We start from the raw sequence: 22,733 nt of genomic DNA, 5'->3' as shown, positions 1-22,733 counted from the left end.
TTCTTCTGCTTAATTTCTAAATATCCTAGATATCAGGAAACTTAGCCTGCATTTATACTATGAAAATCTGAAATGAAGATTTCTTACTTTATACTTCAGTATTAAGTTCAGTTGTTAGATACAAAACATGAAATACCAAAAAAAAATGGCACCCACACTGAAGTTAACAAATTCTGAGATTAGCTGCAAGAAACAGGACTGTAGCGTTTTAAAGTAGAGGTGACAAAATAAACAGAATATTGATTCACTTCTAAGTAATTTTATACAAATAATTGACAGGTTATCTCTTGTCAAAACTGAATGGTAATGGAAAAGTTATTCGGTCACAATGAAATAAGAGTGGGAACAGACCTGGAATTGGAGTTTCATAATGAAACAGCAAAGGAAGTTCTATTATCAATGCCCTGCCTAGCAAACTGGTGGTTCTATTGTATCCTAATTCATCTCATCAAGTACTCCTGAATACCTATTATACACCAATGCTGGATATCAGGGCTGTGATTCTGTGTATAGCAAACCTTTGGCAGATGTGCTATAAAATTTTGATGCATGAAAAATTAAATTTTGTTACAAATTTTGTACCGTGCTGTTTTGGATATATAACTGTCACGGAAAATAGGATTAACTGAGAAGGTCCTATGACCTGGTACAAAGGTGATACCATTAGCCTAAGATCCAAGGGGTAATGACCAAGACATTCCAAAGAGAGATCTGTGTTCATTAGTAATTGGAATAACTTTTTCAAGGCAATAGAGTTTTACTCAATAGCAACAGAGAGCTGCAGGGAAGCCAACGATATATCGTGAGAAGTGGATTCTTCCATAAGTATGAGACTAGGCTCAGACAAAATATTTGCAAACTTTAGTGATTTTTTTTTGTCTTTTATTTTTCATTTATTTATTTATTTATTTAGAGACCGAGTTTCACTCTTGTCACCCAGGCTGGAGTGCAACGGTGCAATCTCGGCTCACTGCAACCTCTGCCTCCCGCGTTCAAGTGATTCTACTGCCTCAGCCTCCCCAGTAGCTGGGATTACAGGTGCCTGCCACCATGCCCGGCTAATTTTTGTATTTTTTAGTAGAGATCGGGTTTCACCATGTTGGCCAGGCTGGTCTCGAACTCCTGACCTCAGGTGATCCACCTTCCTCAGCCTCCCAAAGTGCTGGGATTACAGGCATGAGTCACCACGCCTGGCCTTTTTATGCTATCAAACTTTAATATTCAAAATTGAAAAAAAATTACAAAGTATTCCACATATTGTACTGGGGAGACACATGACAGAAAAAGACAACTTCTTCATGATAGAAAGGACACACCATTAGTTGAATAATAATAATTCATTTATACAAAGCTCCTGAGTTTAAAAAAATTATATTAGTCTAAAGTCAGTTTCATAATCTTGCAGATCAGCCTAGAATTTTATGAAGTATAGTAACAACATGCAATTTTTAATTCTTTAAAGCCTTAAAATCAGCTAATTGATTTCTTCAGGCAACATCATTCATAATTGAGCGGAAGTTGCCCCACTTCACACTCTTCTTTTTCTCTCATAATCCTATATGGCTTTTCAGAAGGCCACAGGGAGTATAACTACAGCATATATGGCATACCTTATACATGTGTAGGCAATGTGCTGGGTAAGACCTGGCCATGCATGGTTTACCTTACGAGCTCAGAGATATGAATTACTGTTTCTACTGCCTAGATGTGAAAAGGGCTCATAGACCTTGAAAGTAACATAATCAAAGGTAAAACAGTATCTAATTTTAAAGCCCAGTGGATCTGGAATTACAAGGCAGCAGAAAAATAGAGACAGGAGGCAGAGGTAGAATTCATATTCTGGAAAGCATCATATTTCAAACACACCCCTATAATTCAAACATTTTATTTGATGGAAATCATATGAGGCTCTGAGTATTGATATACCACTGCTGTGGTATATCTGGTCAAGAGTTGACTAGACCATTTCTGAATTAATTAAAATATAAAAGTAAATTCCCTCAAAAATACTAGTTATTTAAATAATGCTGGGGCCATTCTTGTAACTTCTGCTTTCTTTTTAGGAACTAGTGGATATATCAATGACTAGGTATTTTTAATAAATCATTGGAATGTCTACCTTTTCCATGAAATATCGAAAGTTTTTACGATAAAGACTGAAAGTTTGTTCTCAAATACTTAGGGAAAAATATACCTCATTACTTCGATGACAGAACTGCTTCCTAGTAATTGGCATTTCTTAACATCAAAGAGATGTTAACCACGTGTTGAGACATCAAACACACGTATACCACCTCAAAGGAAATAAACAATTTGTCATGGACAAAGGGTCAATAAATATAACAAAAAATTCTTACAAGTAATCACTGATGCATAAAATGCTCAAATTAACAAAGATTTAAAAATTATAAAATTCAAGGCTAATCAGAGTATGGCGAGATTGAGTGTTCTCGTATGCTATAGGAGTAGACATTGGGACAGCCTTTCTGGAAAGCCACCTTGCGACGTATAACCTTTGATCCAGCACATACACAGAGAAACCTATCCTAACAAAACACAATCATTTGTTACAGTAAAAGATATGCATAAAGAATTCATTGCAACCTTATAAGATCAAAATCAGAAAGCTATTTGTCCAGAACACAAAATGCAACAGAATGTTTACCACTGCCCTAAAAATATGACATAAAATAGTTAAAGAAATACAAATATGCTTATAAAGTACTATTAGGGAGAATCAAACAAAAAAATTCATAAAAACAAAAGGAATTCTATAAAAGACAATTCTAAATTTGTGCAAAGATGCTTTACATGCATACAGGCGTATCTCAGAGACATTGCAGGTTTCGTTCCACATCACCACAACAAAGCAAATGAATCACACAATTTTTTTGGTTTCCCAGTGCATAAAAAAGCTATTTTACACTAAACTAGTCTATTAAGTTTGCAATAGCATTATGTCTAAGAAAAATAATACACAGCAGGTCCTAGAATAATGTTGTTTCATTCAATGTCATTTAATTCAACATTGTTTCATTATAATATTGATGAGAAAAAACAATGCTTCCAGTCAGGGCCCCTGTCTGTATGGAGTCTGCACTGAAAGTGTTCAGTGTTCAGTGAGTAGTGCTTGTTTGTGATAGTTTTGGAATTGCATGGTGGGAGGAGGCAATACTGAGAATTTTCACTTTGCAAACATTTGTTCCTTTATTAATCTACTCCCACCACTATGACAGACATCACACATTGATTCACCTAAAACTGGGTAAATAAGTATCTCACTTGTATTTACTAATCTTTCTTAAATGTATGCATAGCTTACAATTCAATGTTTTAGAAGTATTTTGGTCTTTATTTAGAAGTTTGGTGATCTTTTGTGATGAGAAATATGCTGTAGGAGGCCGGGCACAGTGGCTCACGCCTGTAATTCCAGCACTTTGGGAAGCCAAGGCGGGCGGATCACATGAGGTCAGGAGTTTCAGACCAGCCTGGCCAACATGGTGAAACCCCATCTCTACTAAAAACACACACACAAAAAATCAGCCGGGCCTGGTGGTGCGTGCCTGAAGTCCCAGTTACTCAGCAGGCTGAGGCAGGAGAACTGCTTGAACCTGGGAGGTGGAGGTTGCAGTGAGCCAGGATTGTACCCCTGCACTCCAGCCTGGTTGACAACAGAGTGAAACTCAGTCTCAAAAGAAAAATAAAAAAAAATATGCTGTAGGAATTTAACTCTTCTTTATATCAATTAATTCATGATAAAACTGGTTTTGTTATATGACATTTTGCTTAAAGTCGTAGTTTCCAAGAACCTATCAACAATGTTAAGGAAGGACTTACTGTACATACCTTAATTTTAAAATATTTTATTGCAAAAAAAAAAAATGCTAACGATTATCTATCTGGGCCTTCAGCAAGTCATAACCTTTTTGTTGGTAGAGGGTCTTGCCCTGATTTGATGGTTGCTCAGTTAAGGGTTGACTGAAATTTTCTTAAAATAAGACAGCAATGATGTCTGCTCCATTCACTGATTCTTCCTGTCTGCCCCATTTATTGATTCTTCCTTTCATGAAAGATGTCTCGGTAGCATTTTGTCCACATTAGAACTTGTTTCACAACTGGATTTGTTCTTCTCAAGCCTCTCAAAGCCACTACTTTACTAAGTTTGTGTAGTATTCTAAATCTGTCATTGTCATTTCCATAATGTTCATAGCATCTTCACCAGGAGTAGATTCCATCTCAAGAAACCACTTTTTTTGCTCATCCATTAGAGGCAACTTTCCAACAATTCAAGTTTTACCACGAGATTGCAGCAATTCATTCCCATCCTCAGGCTCCACTTCTAATTCTACTTCTCTTGCCATTTCCACCACAGCTGTAGTTATTTCCTTCACTGAACTCTTAAACCCCGCAAAATGATCCATGAGGGTAGGAATCAACTTCTTCCAAACTCCTGTAAATGTCACTATTTTGACCTCCTGCCATTAATCAAGAATGCTCTTAATAGCATCTAGAGCAGTGAATCATTTCCAGAAGCTTTTCAACTTACTTTGCCCAAATCCATCAAAGGAATTACTATCTTTAGCAGCTATAGCTTTATGAAACATATTTCTTAAATAATAAGACTTGAAAATCAAAATATCATCTCGATCCATGGGCTGAAGAATGGATACTGAATTAGTAGGCATGAAAATAGCATTACTCTCCATCAGAGCTCTTGGTTGACCAGTACATCGTCAATAGCAGTAATATTTTGAAAAGAATCTTTTTTTCTGAGCAGTAGGTCTCAACATTGAGCTTAAAATATTCATTAAGTCATGCTGCAAACAGGTGTGCTGTCATCCAGGCTTTGTTGTTCCATTTCTTGAGCACAGATAGAATAGATTTCACATAATTCTTAAGGGCCCTAGGATTTTCGGAATGGTAGGTGAGCAATGGTTTCAATTTAAAGTCACCAGCTGCATTAACCACTAACAAGATAGTCTTGTCATTTGAAGCTTCGAAGTTAAGCACTGACTTCTCCTCTCTAGCTATGAAAGTGCCAGATGACATCTAATTGAAAGCTGCTGTTTCATCTACATTGAAAATCTGTTGTTTAGTGTAGCCACCTTCATCTATTATCTTAGCTCCATCTTCTGGATAACTTGCTGCAGCTTCAACATCAGCATTTGCTGCTTATTATTTGTACTTTTGTGTTATGAAGATGGTTTCTGTTCTTAAACTTCATGAACCAACCTCTTCTAGATTCAAACTTTTCTTCTGTAGCTTCCTTAACTCTCTCAGCCTTCATAGAACTGAAGAGAGTTAGGGCATTGCTCTGGATTAGGCTTCGGCTTAAGGAAATGTTGTGACTGGTTTGATCTTCTATCCAGACCACTAAAATGTTCTCACTATCAGCAGTAAGGCTATTTTGCTTTCTTATTATTTGTGTTTTCACTGGAGTAGCACTTTAAATGTCTTTCAAGAACTTTTCCTTTGCATTCACAACTTGGCCAACTGTTGGATGCAAGAGGCCTGCCTGACCTATCCTGACTTTGGACAGTCCTTCCTTGCTAAGCTTAATCATTTCTAGCTTTTTATTTAAAGTGAGCATTGTGCAATTCTTCTTTTCACTTAAACACTTGGAGGCCAATGTAAGGATATTAACTGGTCTAATTTCAATATTGTTATGTCTCAGGGAATAGGGAGGCCCAAGGAAAGTGTGAGATGGGAATGGTGTGTTGATGGAACAGTCGGACCACACACAACATTTATCGATTAAGTTCAGCATCTTATATGGGTGTGGTTTGAGGTGCCCAAAACAATTACAGTAGTAACATCAAAGATCACTGATCACTGGGTAAAATAACATATAATAATAATGAAAAAGTTCGAAATATAGCAAGAATTACCAAACTGTGACACAGAGACACAAAGTACATGCTGTTGGAAAAACAACACTGATAGACTTGTTTCACAGAGGGTTGCCACAAACTTTCAATTTGTAAAAATGCTACAGCTGGAAAGCACAGTAAAGCTATGTGTGTTAAGATGGGGGTATGCCTGTGTACACACAGAAAAGAAGAGTGAAATGAAAGTAAGACATTAATAATATTCCCTTCTGAATAGTATGGCTAACTGGTAAGTTTTATTTTCTTCTTCCTTCCTTTCTACTACATTTTACAAAATGTGCACTTTCTTTTTAATATATCCAAGAATAAAAGTGTAAATGCTATTTTAAAGCTAATGAAATCTATTTTCATTTGCCAAACAAAATTATAAGTGATTTGCTGTATATGCATATTCAAGCTGTCATTATACTTCTTTGACATTCAGAGGTTTTTCTAAAAAACATTTTTTATACCTTACAAAATCAATGTAGAGATTAAAAAAAAAAAAAGTTTCAGCATAGTTGACATATTCATTTCACTCCTCACAGTTAAAGGTGTGTCCAGAATAATAACCTCCCGCCTCCAACCCAGTGTTTCCCTCACTGCTTCGTTAATTACCTTAATTATTTGTTTAACCTCTCAAAGATTTTCTCAATATAAAATAATATCATGAGAACTACTTAATTGAGTACTCTTCCTCACTTTCTTCCAGCCCTAACCAACCACCCCATCTCCCCAAATACACCTGTACTAAATCAGGTATATATCAGGAAATACATGGGCTGGTTAATTCCTGGTCTTCCATTTCTGTCCTTTATTAGTAAAGAAAACATTCTACTGCTTTACACAGTGCTTTGTGCCTTAAATGAGATTTCTCCTAGACCGCAATAAATATTTGCTAATTTTGATTTAATTTAAAGACGAGGGAGGTTAATCAAGAGCAATTAATCAAGAGCACAAACTAGATGTCATAAATAAATAAATACATTTTAAAATTCTCCAACAACCTTTGAGGTATTTCTAGTCTAGCAATATTCATTCTGATTTGGAAACCAAAAGTAAAATTCTATGGCCCCCAACCAACTGAATGGATCCCTCCTCTGGGCCAAGGGCATTCTAAAGTAAACCTGAAACACTAGTTCAGGCCGTGATGGGAATGGGTGGTTGGACATGCCTCATTATAACTTCCTCTCTTTGGAATTCAGGCACAGCTGACTAGCATTAACATTAATACAGCGACCTTATGATTGACAAAACAGATCTCTCTAGTAACAAGATATCAACATGACAGATAGCAGGCCCTGAAAGAAATGTAAGTATTTTACCCCAAAATATATTTCTTTGACATATTTTGAAATGTCCCTGCAAAGCTGTCTCTTCTGGGGAAAATCTACATTCCATAGAGAATCCCCTTCCCTTTCCAGGTCTTTTTCCCTATCCAGGAGAGAATTAATTAAGAGTCTGGTACATTTTTATGTCTGATAAGAAACATTTACAATCTATTCTCTCTGAAGCCTGCTAACTAGAGGCTTCATCTGCAATAATAAGAACCTTGGTCTCTGCAACCCCTTATCTTAACCCAGACACTCCCTTCTATTGATTCCAGGTCTTTAGACGAACTCTTTCAACCAACTGCCAATCAGAAAATCTTTGAATCCTCCTACGACATGGAAGCCACTTCAAGTTGTCCCGCCTTTTTGGACCAAACCAATGTACATCTTACATGTATTGATGGATGTCTATTTTCTCCCTACCTGATCACCTTGGGCACATGTTATCAGGATCTCCTGGGGCTGTGTCATGGGCCATGGTCACTCATATTTGGCTTGGAATAAATCTCTTCAAATTTTACAGAGTTTGACTCTTTTCGTTGACAGATTCATCCTTGGAAGCCAGAATGATATATGTTGTTTCATATAATTTTCAGTAAATAAGGAACAACCCTATGTTTCAAACATTGTAATTCCTATCATTCTTTCACCAGATAAGCAGGGGAAAATTCAGGTTATCTGGCAGTGTAAAAATTCTAGATATAAAGAAGTTTAAAATGTAATGATTTAAAAACAACAGTATGTGTGCTAAAAGAATCACACCATATGTGATTAAGTCAAATTATAAAGCACCAGCTTTAAGTAATGACTCAGAGAAATGAGAAAAGCAAAACAAAAAGGTATAGTTATGAATGGGCTTTACATTGACTTATTATGAGTAAATCATTCCTTTGACAAAGTTTATGCTTGTTTCATAGATAAAGACAAGGATAGTTCTAGAGCTTAAGAATAGAAACTTGATAACTTTCTACTAACCTTGATGAATAAGAAAGACAAAAAGATATTATGTCAACACCAAAAGAAGGGCCCCCATGCCTGTCTCAACAAAAGTTATCAGTTGCAAGCCTTGTTAAATAAGGTTACACACCAACTTTCCTATTATATCGAATTTTAGAGAATGACAGCTTTCATAAAGGACAATTTTGTTGCTCATCTCTACAGGAATTAGTAAAATATAATAAATGAGGGTATCAACTCTACATATTTCATGCTTTGAAAAGTTGCAAACTTTTATAGTAGGCATGCCTAGCTTTTGCAAAAGGAAAAAATGAATTTTTAAATGTGTTTCAGTTAAATGTAAATGAGCTAAATGAATGAAAGCTGCAGACTCAATAAATGTTTATTGCCAGGTAAGTTAAGGCACTTTTTTTTTTGAGACAGTCTCACTCTGTTGCCCAGGCTGGAGTGCAGTGGTGCAATCTCGGCTCACTGCAACCTTTGCCTCCCGGGTTCAAGCAATTCTCCTGCCTCAGCCTCCCCAGTAGCTGGGACTACAGGCGTGTGCCACCACATCCGGCTAATTTTTTGCACTTTCAGTAGAGACAAGGTTTCACCATGTTAGCCAGGATAGTCTCAATCTCCTGACCTCGTGATCCGTCCACTTTGGCCTCCCAAAGTGCTGGGATTACAGGCGTGAGCCACTGTGCCTAGCCAAGGCACTTTTAAGCCATTTTGCACTTGTCACCATCTGAAGTTGAAACATGAAGAATCCAAAAACAAAAGCATTTCAAGTTCTTTTATGATGCTCAACAGTAAAGTATGCAAGGGTTCAAGTAATCTGACAAGCTTTTATTAGAATAGGGTTGTTGTTACTTATAAGACATTTTATCATAAAAATATTCAAGCATACAGAATAATTGAAAAAAGAGTAAAATAAATGCCCATATACTGACAACCAGACTCAACAGCTGTTAAGACGTTACCATATGTGTTTTATCTAAAGAGATACATTTCATTAATTAATTTTTGGAACCACCTTCAAGTAAATCATTTACTCCAACTATTGGATTCATTTGATGTCAATAGTCCAAATTAGAAACATATAAAATACACTTTGGTAGTACAGTCCCATGAAACCCAAAAATGGAATATATCCATATCATTGCAGTTTGGTCATTGCCACTACTAATTAATCCTATAGGATTAACTCTTTTAAGCTTCTGTCTCCTGATCTTGAAAAAATTAGGAAGCTAAACTTGAGAATATCCAAAGTCACCATAGGTTATTAAATGTTATCATTTCAATACCCACAGGAAAACTCTACTCTCACTGCCGTGTTTGATCTGCATATGAAACTCAGAAAAACCATAAGACACCTGGACGACAGCTGGCCAGAAGCTGCCCCGTACCCTAACCCGCAAGGATGTGGACACATTTCTAGAAATCACTCCAGCTTTTACAGTAAGGATGACATTTGGCATAAGTAAACTATTGAATTATTAAGTTGTCTAATGAGGTACTGATTCTCAACCACATGCAACTTCCTGAAATTTTGGTTTATATGACTTAATTTCTCCAATCTTTCTCTAGCTTCCTATCAAGCTTACTGCTCAGCTTTTAGAAATAAGCATAATAGGTCATTAGGCTTCCATTAGAAGCAATTACTTCAAAATAGAGCAAATGTTCCCCTTTCTTTACCACCACACCGTATAAGGATCTTCCACAAAGACAGGCCATGTAATGAAGCAATCTAGGTTTTGTTTCAAGAATTAATGCAAAACAGCACTCAGTCATTATGGTCATTAATTCAGGTTATTCACTACCTATCAAAATCACACTCTCAAAAAACATATTATGCAAAAACCATTTGAGATTTACCAGAATGTTTAATTATTATTGAAATTCAAGAAAGATCTTCCTTCTTCAAGCCTTCCCAGCATCTAAGATTACTAATGTATAGATTTCTAAAATTATGGCTGCCCTAATTTTGGATTGAATAAAGACTTCAAAATACTTCATTTGACTAGATGCTGCAGACTCAGGGGCTATTAGTCCTGCTCTGAAGACATGGACCCTTTTATGTAGCCCCAGTTTGAATCTAAGTTGTTTGGAAATAGTATGATTTTACTGGCAGAGAATGTACCTCAATATGGAAGCTGGCTGTGTGCCCCAGGAAAGAAGAAAAATGAACTGACCCTGCATTGCAGAAAGACCTCAGGTGGTTAGTATTCAACATTCTTCCGCCTCAGTTGAGACACACAGAAGTTTGAGTTAGTCACTGTTTTCAAAACGCATTTCAGCAGTGCATGGTGAGAAACTCAAATGTAGGTAAATATTGTCATTGATTGTTATTTGTTGTTTTTATTTATAGGAAATTTAATATTTCAATTTCCATAATACTCTAGCTCTGCATAGCAAATTCATAAACATTAATACACTGGTCCTATAACAGCTTTCTAAAATATGTGGAATGTAAATTATTCCCACTGTCTAGAAGACAAAACTGAGGACTGATAATGTCACTTGGGCATTACATAAGATCAAACAAGTAAGGAATCAAATCTAGATCTTGTGATTCCAAATTCAGCATTTTTCCCATTATACTTTACTTGTACTGTATTCTAAATAATTTCTATTAAAAGTACATTACTGTGCATATTTTATAGATATGATTTACATAGCATTTAACATAAGCTGCCCTAGATAGTACTAAGAAAACTCAAAACTATCAAATTCTCTAAGATAAAGTAGTAAATTTATCACAATGAATTAGAATTATATTTCCATGACTTTTACCTAATCCCATGGTTTCAAAATCTTACTGTCAATCTAATATTAAAAAGAGAAAGTCTTCAGGGTTGCCTAGGGCTGGGGCAGTGCGGTGGGAAGAAATAGGAAATGACTGCTCCTGAGTATGAGGGATTTCTTTTTAAGAAGAGACAAAAGTGTTCTAAAATTAGATTATAGTGATGGTTGCACAACCCTGTGAACATGCCAAAAGCACTGAATTGTACATTTTAAAAGTGACCTTTACAAGAATTATATATCAATAAGACTATTTTGAAAAGAAAAAAACTAAAGTCAAAGTATATAGAACTTCTGCTTTACTGTATTAATTTTTAAATCTAAGGAAAAATTGAAATTTGGGTTATTTATTCAATATTTACAAATACTGTTTTGTCCACAGAACTAGAAAACACGGTATAGTCCCAAATTCAAGAGTTTACAATTCAGAAGGTCAAAAAGAAATAAATAGCTAATTATAGTACCAGGCAAAGTTAAATACAAGTTCCACAAAAATAAATGCACATAAGATGTAGTGAAAGATACTACCATAATCTCCTGGGAGGTTAAATATGGAGTACCAGTGGGTTGTGTGACCTTGGGCAGCAAAAAAAAATATATTAAAGCACTTTAAGAGCAAAGCTCTACATAGATATTAAGGCACTGCTTCCCTATTTATAAAATAAGGAAATTGGTCAAGTCATTTCTACAATTTCCGTAAACTCTAATGTTCTACAAATCTATAATTTAATTATAGACAGACTGACTTCTACTGTGAATTATTTTTCATTTTTGTTTGAAATATTGTGTAATTCCCTCATCAACTAAGTCATAACATAAAAGTATAACATTTTTGTCACTCCCATACCAAACTGACTTACATCCAGAAGAAGGCTGTTTCCTTTAAAAGAGGCATTCTGAAGAATTATGTCCTTATTTTAAAGATACAAATATTATGCAATTTCTTTTTTAGAATTCCTTTTTGGAAATGCTGTCTGTGTTTGAGTATCTCCAATATTCACAAATATTTTTCCTTTGAAAATGAACTAAATTTTGGAAACAGTCAAAAAGATCTGGCATACATAGCTGGCAATCAAAAGGGCAACTTTTTTATTAATATAAAAATGTAAATGAATGAACTTTGTAGACATTTATGATGGACAAGTACCCAGTGTTCTCTGAATACAATCAGCATACTTTTGTGCTCCATGTCTGAGGCAGGAAAATAGGGTCTGGAGACAGGCAGCCTAATGCCAAGTCATGGCTGAGTTCTTGGAATTGGGCCAAAAGGAAAACCCCATCTCTTCATGCCCAAGTGAGAAGAGGCCAGAGACTCCCCTCTTTACAAAATCCCTCTACCCTAGCCTACAAATGGGAAATGCCTCTGATTGGTTGAAGGCCAAAGCTTCACTTCAGCCTCTGATTGGTCACAAGCCAAGGCTTAACTTCAGCCTCTGATTGGTCACAGGCCAATCCTTCTTTCACATAGGGTGTTGTAACCAATTGGAGGCCTCTAAGGGTACCTAGGGGTGTCACCACATTTTTTTAGTTTAATAAAATCCCTAAAGCAAATTGCAATCAGGGCTTTTGGGCCACCTGCTGAAGCCCATTCCCACTCTGTGGAGTGTACTTTTCTTTCAAAAAATCTGTGCTTTCATTGCTTCATTCTTTTGTTGCTTTGTTTGTGCATTTTGTTCAATTATTTGTTCATTGCACCAAGAACGTGGACAGCTCCCAGTCAAGACTTTGCCTCTGGTAACATGTTTACTCATTCAGTCTATTCGCAGAGTTTTCTGCTCTACTAAAATTCTATCTACTCCTCAAGATCCATATTAGTACTAACACTTCTCTGACATTTTAAATTCAGATTTTACTGCCCCTTCTTCTGTGTTCAAACAACTTCTAGTTTTATTATACTGTATTTGTTGCATCCCATTTTAGAAACTACAGTGACTGGGTTCTCAGTATCTGAAATTCAGACAGTTCTGGGATAGAATATTTGATCCCACACAGGTAAATCATTCAACTTGACTAGGTTTCAGTTTATATTCTATAACAGGGTTATGATTTTCATCTAAAACTTCATAAAATATTTTTAATTGGTATTGCCTATTGTCTGTGAGGGTACAAGAAATCAGGCATTCAAGCTGGTAGTGGTTATGTAAACAGGTGCTACCTTGCAAGATGGAAATCCGGCAATAAATATCAAAATTTTCATTGGCTGGGCACAGTGGCTCACACCTGTAATCCCAGCACTTTAGGATGCTGAGGCAGGGGGATCATGAGGTCAAGAGATCGAGACTATCATGGCCAACATGGTGAAACTCCGTCTCTACTAAAAATACAAAAATTAGCTGGAAGTGGTGGTGCACGCCTGTAGTCCCAGCTACTTGGGAGACTGAGGCAGGAGAATCACTTGAACCTGGGAGGTGCAAGTAGCAGTGAGCTGAGATTACTCCACTGCACTCCAGCCTGGTGACAGCAAGACTCTGTCTAAAAAATGAAAAAAAAAAATTTAAAAATTTAAAAAGCTTTTCATTGTTCTGGTCCTTTTGGTCCAGTTATGCTATTCTAATAATGTACCCTGGACATAATCAGGATGCACTTAATGATGTATAAGGATCATAGAATTATTTATCATGAGAACATTGGTAACAACCTAGTTACCTAACCATAGTGGGTTCCCTGAATAAATTATGGTGCAGTCACTCAATAGAATTTTATTTACATTGTTTTAAAAAAGTCACAATATAAGACATAAAAAAAGCATTAATGACCTACAAAGCATTCACGATGTGTAAAGTGTAAAAGGAAGGCTATAAAATCCTAGAACAAAGCTACAGAGCAAATTGCATTTCCCGTACTTCTATATTACAACCACCCTAGCCTGCGGGATGCCAGGGTAGGTGCAGCTACACTCTAGACTTTTAAAATTCTGAACCCAGAGTAAATATACAATCAGATAATGTTTTCAACTAAAAAAGTTCCCCCTTTTCTCTACCTCTTTAACTCTTGCAACATTTACCCTGAAGAAAAAGGAAAATTCTTCATTTTATAAAATTTTTGAGCCAAGAATCAAGAACTTTTTTTTTCCGGCTATAATTAATACTAGATTTATACCAAGAATACTAAATTTGGATTTTGGGGGGTGAGTTTAGACTCAAAACTGATGGCACCAAAAAGCATAATTCTTAAAATGTATACTTTCCAGAAGTACATTTAAAATTCTCAGTATTTCTTTCCATCCTCTACTAAGCAACCATGTTTGTTTTTCCTCCTGTATCACTCACAGTAAAGACGACTTATTTCCTTTGCTTTGTTTAGTTTCTGGCAATGGAATAGGATTCTTTTTAATATGAGGTTTTATGTCAATCAGCATTATATCAGTTTCTTTGTGGGTTAACTAGATTTTTAGGGGCCATCTCAGAGCCTAATCTATAATCCAGAAAAGGCTTCATAAATTGAGGAGCATCCTACAGGATCTTCTATCACAAGCCCCACTGGTTAAGGGAAGTTTTTTCTTGCATTTCCTCAAGCTGAGACTCAGAGAAAATAACAACCCCAGGGAAAATTTCAAAGATTTATTTTCTCCTTCACTGTTGAAAGCAGGAGTTTATGGCATCTTCGCAGTGGGGTGACCAGGGTGCATCTGAACCCCAGTGAGTCAAAGTCTGCAGGGGCATGAATCCTTTGGAAAAATTCTCTGGGCGACTGTAATGTGAACATCCTTGTTAAGATGTAAGGGTTACTTCAGAGATAAAGATAATGAAGATTATGATGCCATCACCACAACCAAGAGACATGAGACTGTGCTAGGCATGTCAGGTGGATCATCTCATTTGATCCACACTCAATCAAGGTGGGAGAATAATCTTACCAATAGTGGTAACGGTAACAACAGTAGCCAACCCACATAGCAGTTATGTGCCAGCCTTTGTTTTTACCATTTTATCAATATTAACTTATTTAACTCCTACAACAACCTTATGTGTGTGTGTGTGCGTGTGTGTGTGTGTGTGTGTGTGTGTGTGTGTGTAGATTGAGAGAGAGAGAGAGAGAGACTAATTCCAACCCTATCTTCTGAAAAGGGAACTGAAACACAGAGATGTGGAAGGATTTGCCAAGGTTACATAACTGGTAAGTGGCAAAGCCAGAACTGTTTGAATTTAGTCTCACGCTAGACTCGTGTGAACGACTAAAATTCCTCAGAACAACATATTTGTACTTCCTTGTTTCCCATGGAAAATGCAACACTGCATTTTACATTTATGCTGCTTAGCACGTATCTTTGGTGCATGACAGCCATTCAATACATGTTCTTTGAATTAAATTTTTTAAAAATATACATATTTCTTATTTTAAACAACTCAGTCTGTTAAGTTAGTTGACTCCTTTCAGTTTCTTTCTTAGGGAGCTATTATGTCCTTTTAAATATAATGATAAAAAACTACATGTGGGTATGGAGAACTGGGTTCAATGAACACATAATTTAACGTTTGTACTGTTAAGAATCAAACCAAATTAAGTTATAAATCAAAAACCAGAACCAACTATTTTAATATGGATGGAAATGACCCAATCCATCTTTCTTATGAAAGTGCAAAATGAACTCATTTTTAAAAATCTTTATTTCCTTAACATTATATAGCCAATACTTGAACATCGAACGTCGAAATAGTTTTGAAAAGAATATATTTCCTTACTTTTAAACTTCTAGGAAAACAAGTACATAGCCACCTGCTCAAAACCGTCAGCAACTTTGGAAGGCCGAGGCAGGCAGATTGCTTGAGCTCAGGAGTTTGAGACCAGCCGGCGCAACATAGTGAGGTCCTGTCTCCACAAAAAAATACAAAAAAATTAGCCCGGTGTGGTGGCATGCACAGTAGCTGTGATCCCAGCTACTCGAGAGGCTGAGGCGGGAGGATAGCTTGAGCCCAGGAGGTCAAGGCTGCAGTGAGCCATGATAGCACCACTGTACTCCAGCCTGTGTGACAGAGACCCTGTCTCAAAAAAAGAAAAAAACAAAGCTGTCAGCAATAAAACATCCATTATAGACTATCTCTGTTTCCTTATGTCCAAAATGAAATGGTTGAATCAGATGATTTCCAACATCTCCTCATTCCCCAGAATTCCATGTTTTAAAGGAACATGGAATGTTCTCATGCTCCAGCTCATGTTTTAAAGGAGACTGCAGGTGAAATTTCTTTAGACAAGGAAATGCATATGGAAATAATTCAGAACAAAACAATATCTATTACTTAGTTAATGTAATCTCTCTTTCTATATCTTCTATACTGAATGACCCATTTTATCCCAATATAATTCCAAAAATTCTCTATCTAAAATTACAGGTAGAGAGACACTGGCTATTGAAGCAGAAAATCTATGTTGAACACAAGCTGCACCGCATACTAGCTGAGCAACTAACTACTGGCATGTTCCTTCACTTGCTGACTTGCAAAACAAATTTCTTTCCTATCTATCTCTTAAGGACACAAGATAATATAATATTGTTAATATTATATTTATTAATGATGTAATATCTGAGAAAACACATTGTAAACTCTAAAATACTAAAAATGTAAGGAAACTGTACTAGCAGTATCAAGATATTTTCCCATCATAACAGCTAACAGTTATTCTATTGTTGTAGTCAGCCATTTTTCTCTCAATTCTGTTAAAATAAAAACAAAATAGTTGTCTATTGTGCAAACAGTTCAACATCTTCTTCCATTTGATGTTTTTCCAAAATTCTTGCTTAACTATATGAAGCCATACTTTCACATAAGCCTATTATTTATTAAGCATTAAAAGGCACTGTCTGCTTTTATAAGTGAGCTTTGTTATAAATTAATCTTTTTAGAGTTCCACAGAACTGAACAAACTAGAAGATGAAAAATGAAAAGCAACCCTCTGATGCACTTCACATCCTTTCCAATTTCAATTATTTGGACTCATTTACCTCGCCCAGAAATGAATAAGCTTTGTGAAACTGAGAAAGCTACCAAGGCATAACATTTTCTACATTCTTTTATCTCTATGGTAGGAACTCTACTAATTACTTATTTTAGAGAACTAAAAATAAACTACCAAATATACTAAGAGAAGTTGGTAGTGATCACAGTTAAGAGTAAGAGGAAGGAGCTATGTCTGCACATTTAAAATCTAGCAGTACCTACAGCTAGGAAATTTCCACTTGAAATTTAATAAACTTTGCCTCTAGGAAAACACAAATCATCAACCCTTTAAGTTACAATTATCAAATAATACTCTACAAATAAAGGAGACCTTTTATCCGTATCCTTAATACTACTTCAACTCCATCTCAGAAGGACCTTCTATTTGTTCCGGATTTGTACTAGTATTACACTTCTAGACATGCACCAATGATAATGATATCTTGGCTATAAAAGAATTTTAAAATGCTATCTTATAGAATGTATTAGTTATTCTTTAAGTGAGTGACAAAGCATTGCATCAGATCTAATTATACTGTATTGACTTTATCCAAGTCATTGATAGCATGAGTTTTCTGATTAAGAAAATGTTAGTTAATTGGATAACTTTTTAAAAACATAATTTTGACAACACATATCAACTTGGGGAACTACAGCAAAACAGAGGTCCAAGAGCTTTCTAAAATGGCACTTGTGCTCTTGGAAGCCACAGGAATCATGTCTGATAGTGGCAGGCAGGGGTGCAGGTGTTTTCTCCTTGATCCCGTCTCACTTTTGTCTGTAATCTTGACCTGACTAGGAAGTGCAGAAACAAAGGCAGAGTAGAGAAAGTAGTCTGTGTGGGTATCCATACAGCTCCCAGGAAACACACCTACAGCATCCATAGAGAGGGTTAGATGGAGGCAAACCCATCTACATATGCCATTTTTCTCCATTAAACCTCAACCTTCACACCGTTTCTGCACTAATCTAACCAAGACTTTCTCATGAAGCCAAGAAGAGACAACTCATATGATCAAGTGGGAATTCTAACTTGCAGACTAGAGGGTCATGACTCTGAGCTCCATGGTTCAAACAATCTATGTATGAGTTGGTTACTGAGAGAAACTGAGGGAATCCAAGAGTTGACCTTAAAATACACACATCTCAACGATCAGATCATGATAAAGTAAATCTCCATTGCCCTGGATCACTTCAGGATTTAATTGTCCAAGGAGAGCAGGGTTCTCCTGTGAAACAAAGGTGGGGAAATGTTTGAGAGTAAAAAATACAAAATTCAACCTGTCGAAAATACACCATTCCATTCAATGTCTTCTAAAAAACCACATACTCAACCTTAACTACCTCTAAATACAGGGAACTGTACATGTAGATGAAAAATAATATGTGACCTTACTTCATCAGTGAACATAAAAACCTGCTGAGAGATTAATGTGCCTTCATGTTCATTATCTATTACTCATTAGCACTACAAGCAACTACATAGTTCTGTGTTGTCCACGTCCACACATGAAAACACACACACACAGCCACAAAGCAAGCCTTTTGTAGACATCACTGGTCAATCGTGACTTGCTAGGTGGAATCTTCTAGTCTCTTCTATTTTTCACAGAATATTCAGAAGTAGTTGCTTTAATACCACAGAAGACACAGTTTTCCGGGGAAGACTTTGAGATCAGCACCACACTGAAAGCTCAAGCCCCCCAGAAGGCCAGGCTAAGAATAGCCATAGTTTCACTCTGTATGTAAATGACTAGTCACCAAAACCGTGTTGTGTACACCACATAGAGAAAAAGAATCAACTGGGGTACAAAAAGGCAACAGTAGAAAGTAAGAACAAAATTATACACTACTAATATTTAATACATGATTTCACCATGGCATATATGTATAATTTTTAAATGAATACACATCTATATACAGCTAGATGTTTAAAAGATTTTTGCTGAAGAAATATGATCAGAATAGTTTGGGGGGTGACTAAAACCACTTAAACTAAAATGATTTACATATACATTCAAGCAAATAGAAGTTATATCACTTAAATCAACATTTTCTAAAATGCCTGAGTCATGAAGGAGTCAATTTACAGCACTAAATATTTTTAAATTTTTCTCATTTTTCTATAATGTTCATATCCCAATCTACTTTACAGGAAACTGCTTTTTACCATGCCCTCAATTGCTAAATATTTTACAGAAATTGGCACTAAGAAAAAAATAAGGAGGACTTATAAAAATCTCTTCTGATTTAACATTAACACAAATAACCCAGTTCTAATCTAAAGATTTAATGATATAAAACACCCCAAAGTAATCACGTAACAATAAAAACAAATTAAATTCAATATTATTTTTCAAATCATTTACATCAGCTTTTTTTCTGCTGTGCTCTACTAAAAGAAAAATTATTTTATAGGCATGAAAATTTTAAAGAAACTAAGCAAACAAAACCATATCTGAGAAAATTAGCATCCAGTGTAGGGTGATTTTAGGTCATCAGGGCAATTTCAATGCTGCTAATTATATCTCCAAGTAAGCAGCACTTACGTTTTTGCTTCCTGCTCAAATTTTATTGGATGTATAACCGAGAAGAAATATTTTTAAAGGCAAAAAATACACGTGAATGTGTAAATAGATTGTGGGAGGGGAGTATATTTTAACTCTGAGAGCTGTGACATGCCTTTTTTCATTCCTCCCTTCTCTTTGAAACATACAAGAAAACCCACAAAATGAGAATATTCTACACAAATATCTACTCGTGTAACACACACACTATCTTCTGACAAACAAGAGAAGTATGAAAATAAGCAGAAAAGACGAGCTGCCACAGAGGGAAAAGTCTAACAAAAGACTAAACAAATAATACATAAAAAGAATGATCCTCAAGAGGAATTTAAAAGAAGATAAAAATATTCAGACACTGAATTTCAAAATGCCAATATGAATTTTAAATAGTCAAATTTCCCTCAGATTATGCCACATTTTATTCTCATTCATTTTGGTCTCTACATGTATTTACAATAGACTGTTTCTATATTTTTATGGAGATACACAAACTTAAAGCATTTTTTTCTAAGAAACTAAATTTAGAGAATGTGGGAGGAATAAGGAGAAAGTCAAGACAGCATTTACAATTTAATGGGAAGGGAATTTACAGTGTCTTAAAGCAAATAAATGTCAAACCCATTTAAACTTTTAGGTATGACACATGGACTATTGATAATTAAAATACAATTAAGTATTTTTGGTTGGTACAGCTACCTCTATCAATATTTGAAATGGCAACTGTTAATATTTAAGTCTACAACTAAATTTTCATTTCATTACATTAATATAGCTCAATAACTTAGATCCGTTTTCAAAATATAACCACACAAATAAAATTTATCTGTTACTAGTTTATTTATTTCATAGTAATTGTGCCGCTTCCTAATCTGGATTTCCAGTTCTTTAGGCAAAATCTCCTATGTCACTGCCTTATACTGACACCTGCTGGAATGTACTGGAATTGTACATTTCTCATTGCGTTAATCAGGCAGTTGTTAATTTTGCATATGGGAAAGAATACGTGGAAGATAGTATTTCAACAGCAAATAATGTAAATTTTAATTTTCTAAATGAAATAAGTAACATTTATTCTAAACATTTAAATTTTCATGGTATCTTTAGGAAATTATAAATCAAGAAGTCTTCCCAAAAAGCACTTCTGATGGTAATTTATCCAATGACTTCAGTGACTTAACTTGTGCCTATTTGCGGTAGAATTAGCAAACTAATTAGCAACTTTCTCCAATACTTGACTTCTGCTGTTTCATATTTTGCACTAACTTAATACCTTCGACTTTAGAAAAATATTTGGTTTTGTGAAAGTACACACACAAACGGATCAGGAAAATGACCCTGCTCTTAAAAAAAAGAATGCTTTATACATTCATACTGGTAGTTAAAAAAATTAAATAGCATGAACTAGTGAATGAGCTTTTCTTATCTATTATCAAAATTGCCTTTTCATGAAAAACATAAATGTTTTACCAGAATAAACTTATCCATTGAAGTAGAGCAAAACACAACACACTGAAATAACTAGGTTTACAAATTTTGTAACTGAATTAATTAAGTTCCATTAAGTTTTAATTAACTTCTTATGCAAATAAAACTCTTGTAAGTATTTTTGAAAAGAATACCCCACTACCTGAATCTGTCTCCCAAAACTTCCGGAAAAAAAAAAAATTTCCAGACAGCAATATATCTAATTGGCCAAATTGTAAGAAATTAACAATGTGATATAATAAAGTTAATGGAATACTGCTTCCCACCTCAATCTGCTGCCATATAAGCATCATCTAGATGCCTGGACATGCCATATTGTATATCATCAGAAAAATAATATTTTCTTAGAGGCAGTTGTTTTGATCACAAATCAGTTTGGGCAGCTAACAGAGCAACAAGATACATTCTTGAGAACGGTACTAAAAATGTGATAGGAAGGAGGAATATAGTACTGCGGTAGTGTAAAAATTGCTATTATAACTCTCTCCTTTTATATCAAAACACTCTAATTTTGACAAAAGTAATGACATAGTATCAACATAGTTTGAACAAAACAAAACTATGATCAAACATATAACAGCTGACTTAAAAAAATACAGCAGCTGATTGAATGGTTTATGTTCAGGATGACGTAGTATTAGAAATTTGCAACTGTCAAACAAGTTGCCTCCTGTAAGTCTACTTAATTCATCCATCCAAGTGCAATTAAATTCTTCAAGTGTAACTATAATATATGGAGATTTAAGAATATAGGGGATGTTTTATGATGAAATTCAGTCTGATCATTTTTTTAAATGTCTTTTAATTGTTTTAATTGAAAAAGCAATTAGCTATAAAACGATGGAACATTTTTTAAAAATCTACTGAAAGATTATTTGGCACTCTTCTTTTAATTTTACTAAAATTTACATAAGATTAACGTGCCATTCACTATTAAGATACTGCAAAGTACCAGAGAGGTAACAGGTCTTAATGAATGTAGTAGTTTTGCATCATATTTTCTCCAAACATTTCACTAGCCCATCTCAGAAGACAAGATTGTGTCAATTGCAAAATAAACTATGTGCTAAAACTAAAACCTGTTTTAGATTTTTAAACAAAATGTAATTATGCAATTCACTTTAACAGCTTTCACAATCAGTTACTAAGAAAGGGAATCTTTCCTTGATAAGAACCTGAAAGATTAGTTTTTAGAGCCTGAGAAACAGTAGAACTGTCAGACACCCGAGATCCTTATTTTCAATCACTCAGTTACCTTACAGAGCTTCTGATACCGAGGAGAAGAAACTGCCATCCTTTGTAAGCGATGCAACAAAACCACAACTTTCTGCAGAGACGTTCTCACCACAGCCATCATTTTAAGTTTACCACACTTCTGGAGACACCTCAGAATTTGCATTATAAATGAAGAGCAACGATCATTTCCTCCCGGTCACTGGACAATGATTTGTCAGTTCTCTGAGCATGCTCGTTTCCAGGAAAGCATTTGAAAGATACAGGGGGTTAGGTTCTAGGAAAAAGGAGGCTGGTATTCCTTCAACTTCTCAATTTAAAAAACACAGACAAACGCCACAGAGAAAGCCCCCCAGCAGATGCTCACAGGCAGCACTTGCTCAGCCCGGCATGGCCAGAAATGAAGGAAGTTGTCGAGCAGCCAAGCGCTGCCGGCTGCGGGAGAGGAGTGTGCTCAGTAGCCAAAGAGGATATTAAGTGAAACATTAAAGCTGCAGATAGAAAGTGGACATCCCCTGGGAACAGGGATTCAACATATCACTGCCACCACCATGGTGCATGCCCTGTAGC

General features: G+C 35.5%; 1 protein-coding gene across 8 annotated transcripts in view; it reads right to left on the bottom strand.

Annotated features, from left to right (window-relative positions):
* Positions 1-22,733, bottom strand: part of UTRN (utrophin) — a 568,196-nt gene that overhangs the window by 247,302 nt on the left and 298,161 nt on the right. Inside the window, exon 1 of one of the 8 annotated variants that reach the window (XM_009452172.5) lies at positions 22,186-22,638. The exons of the other annotated variants lie outside the window; for them this stretch is intronic. Within the exon in view, the coding sequence (XP_009450447.1) occupies positions 22,186-22,329 (144 nt within the window). The 5' untranslated portion in view covers positions 22,330-22,638. Of the gene's footprint in view, positions 1-22,185; positions 22,639-22,733 lie in introns of those variants that run through there. 8 annotated transcript variants of the gene reach the window in all.

Source organism: Pan troglodytes, chromosome 5 (genome assembly GCF_028858775.2).
Source record: "Pan troglodytes isolate AG18354 chromosome 5, NHGRI_mPanTro3-v2.0_pri, whole genome shotgun sequence".
In the NCBI taxonomy this organism is placed as follows: Eukaryota; Metazoa; Chordata; class Mammalia; order Primates; family Hominidae; genus Pan; species Pan troglodytes.
Note: the sequence above shows the minus strand (reverse complement) of the source record. Positions and strands in the feature narration are given on the sequence as shown.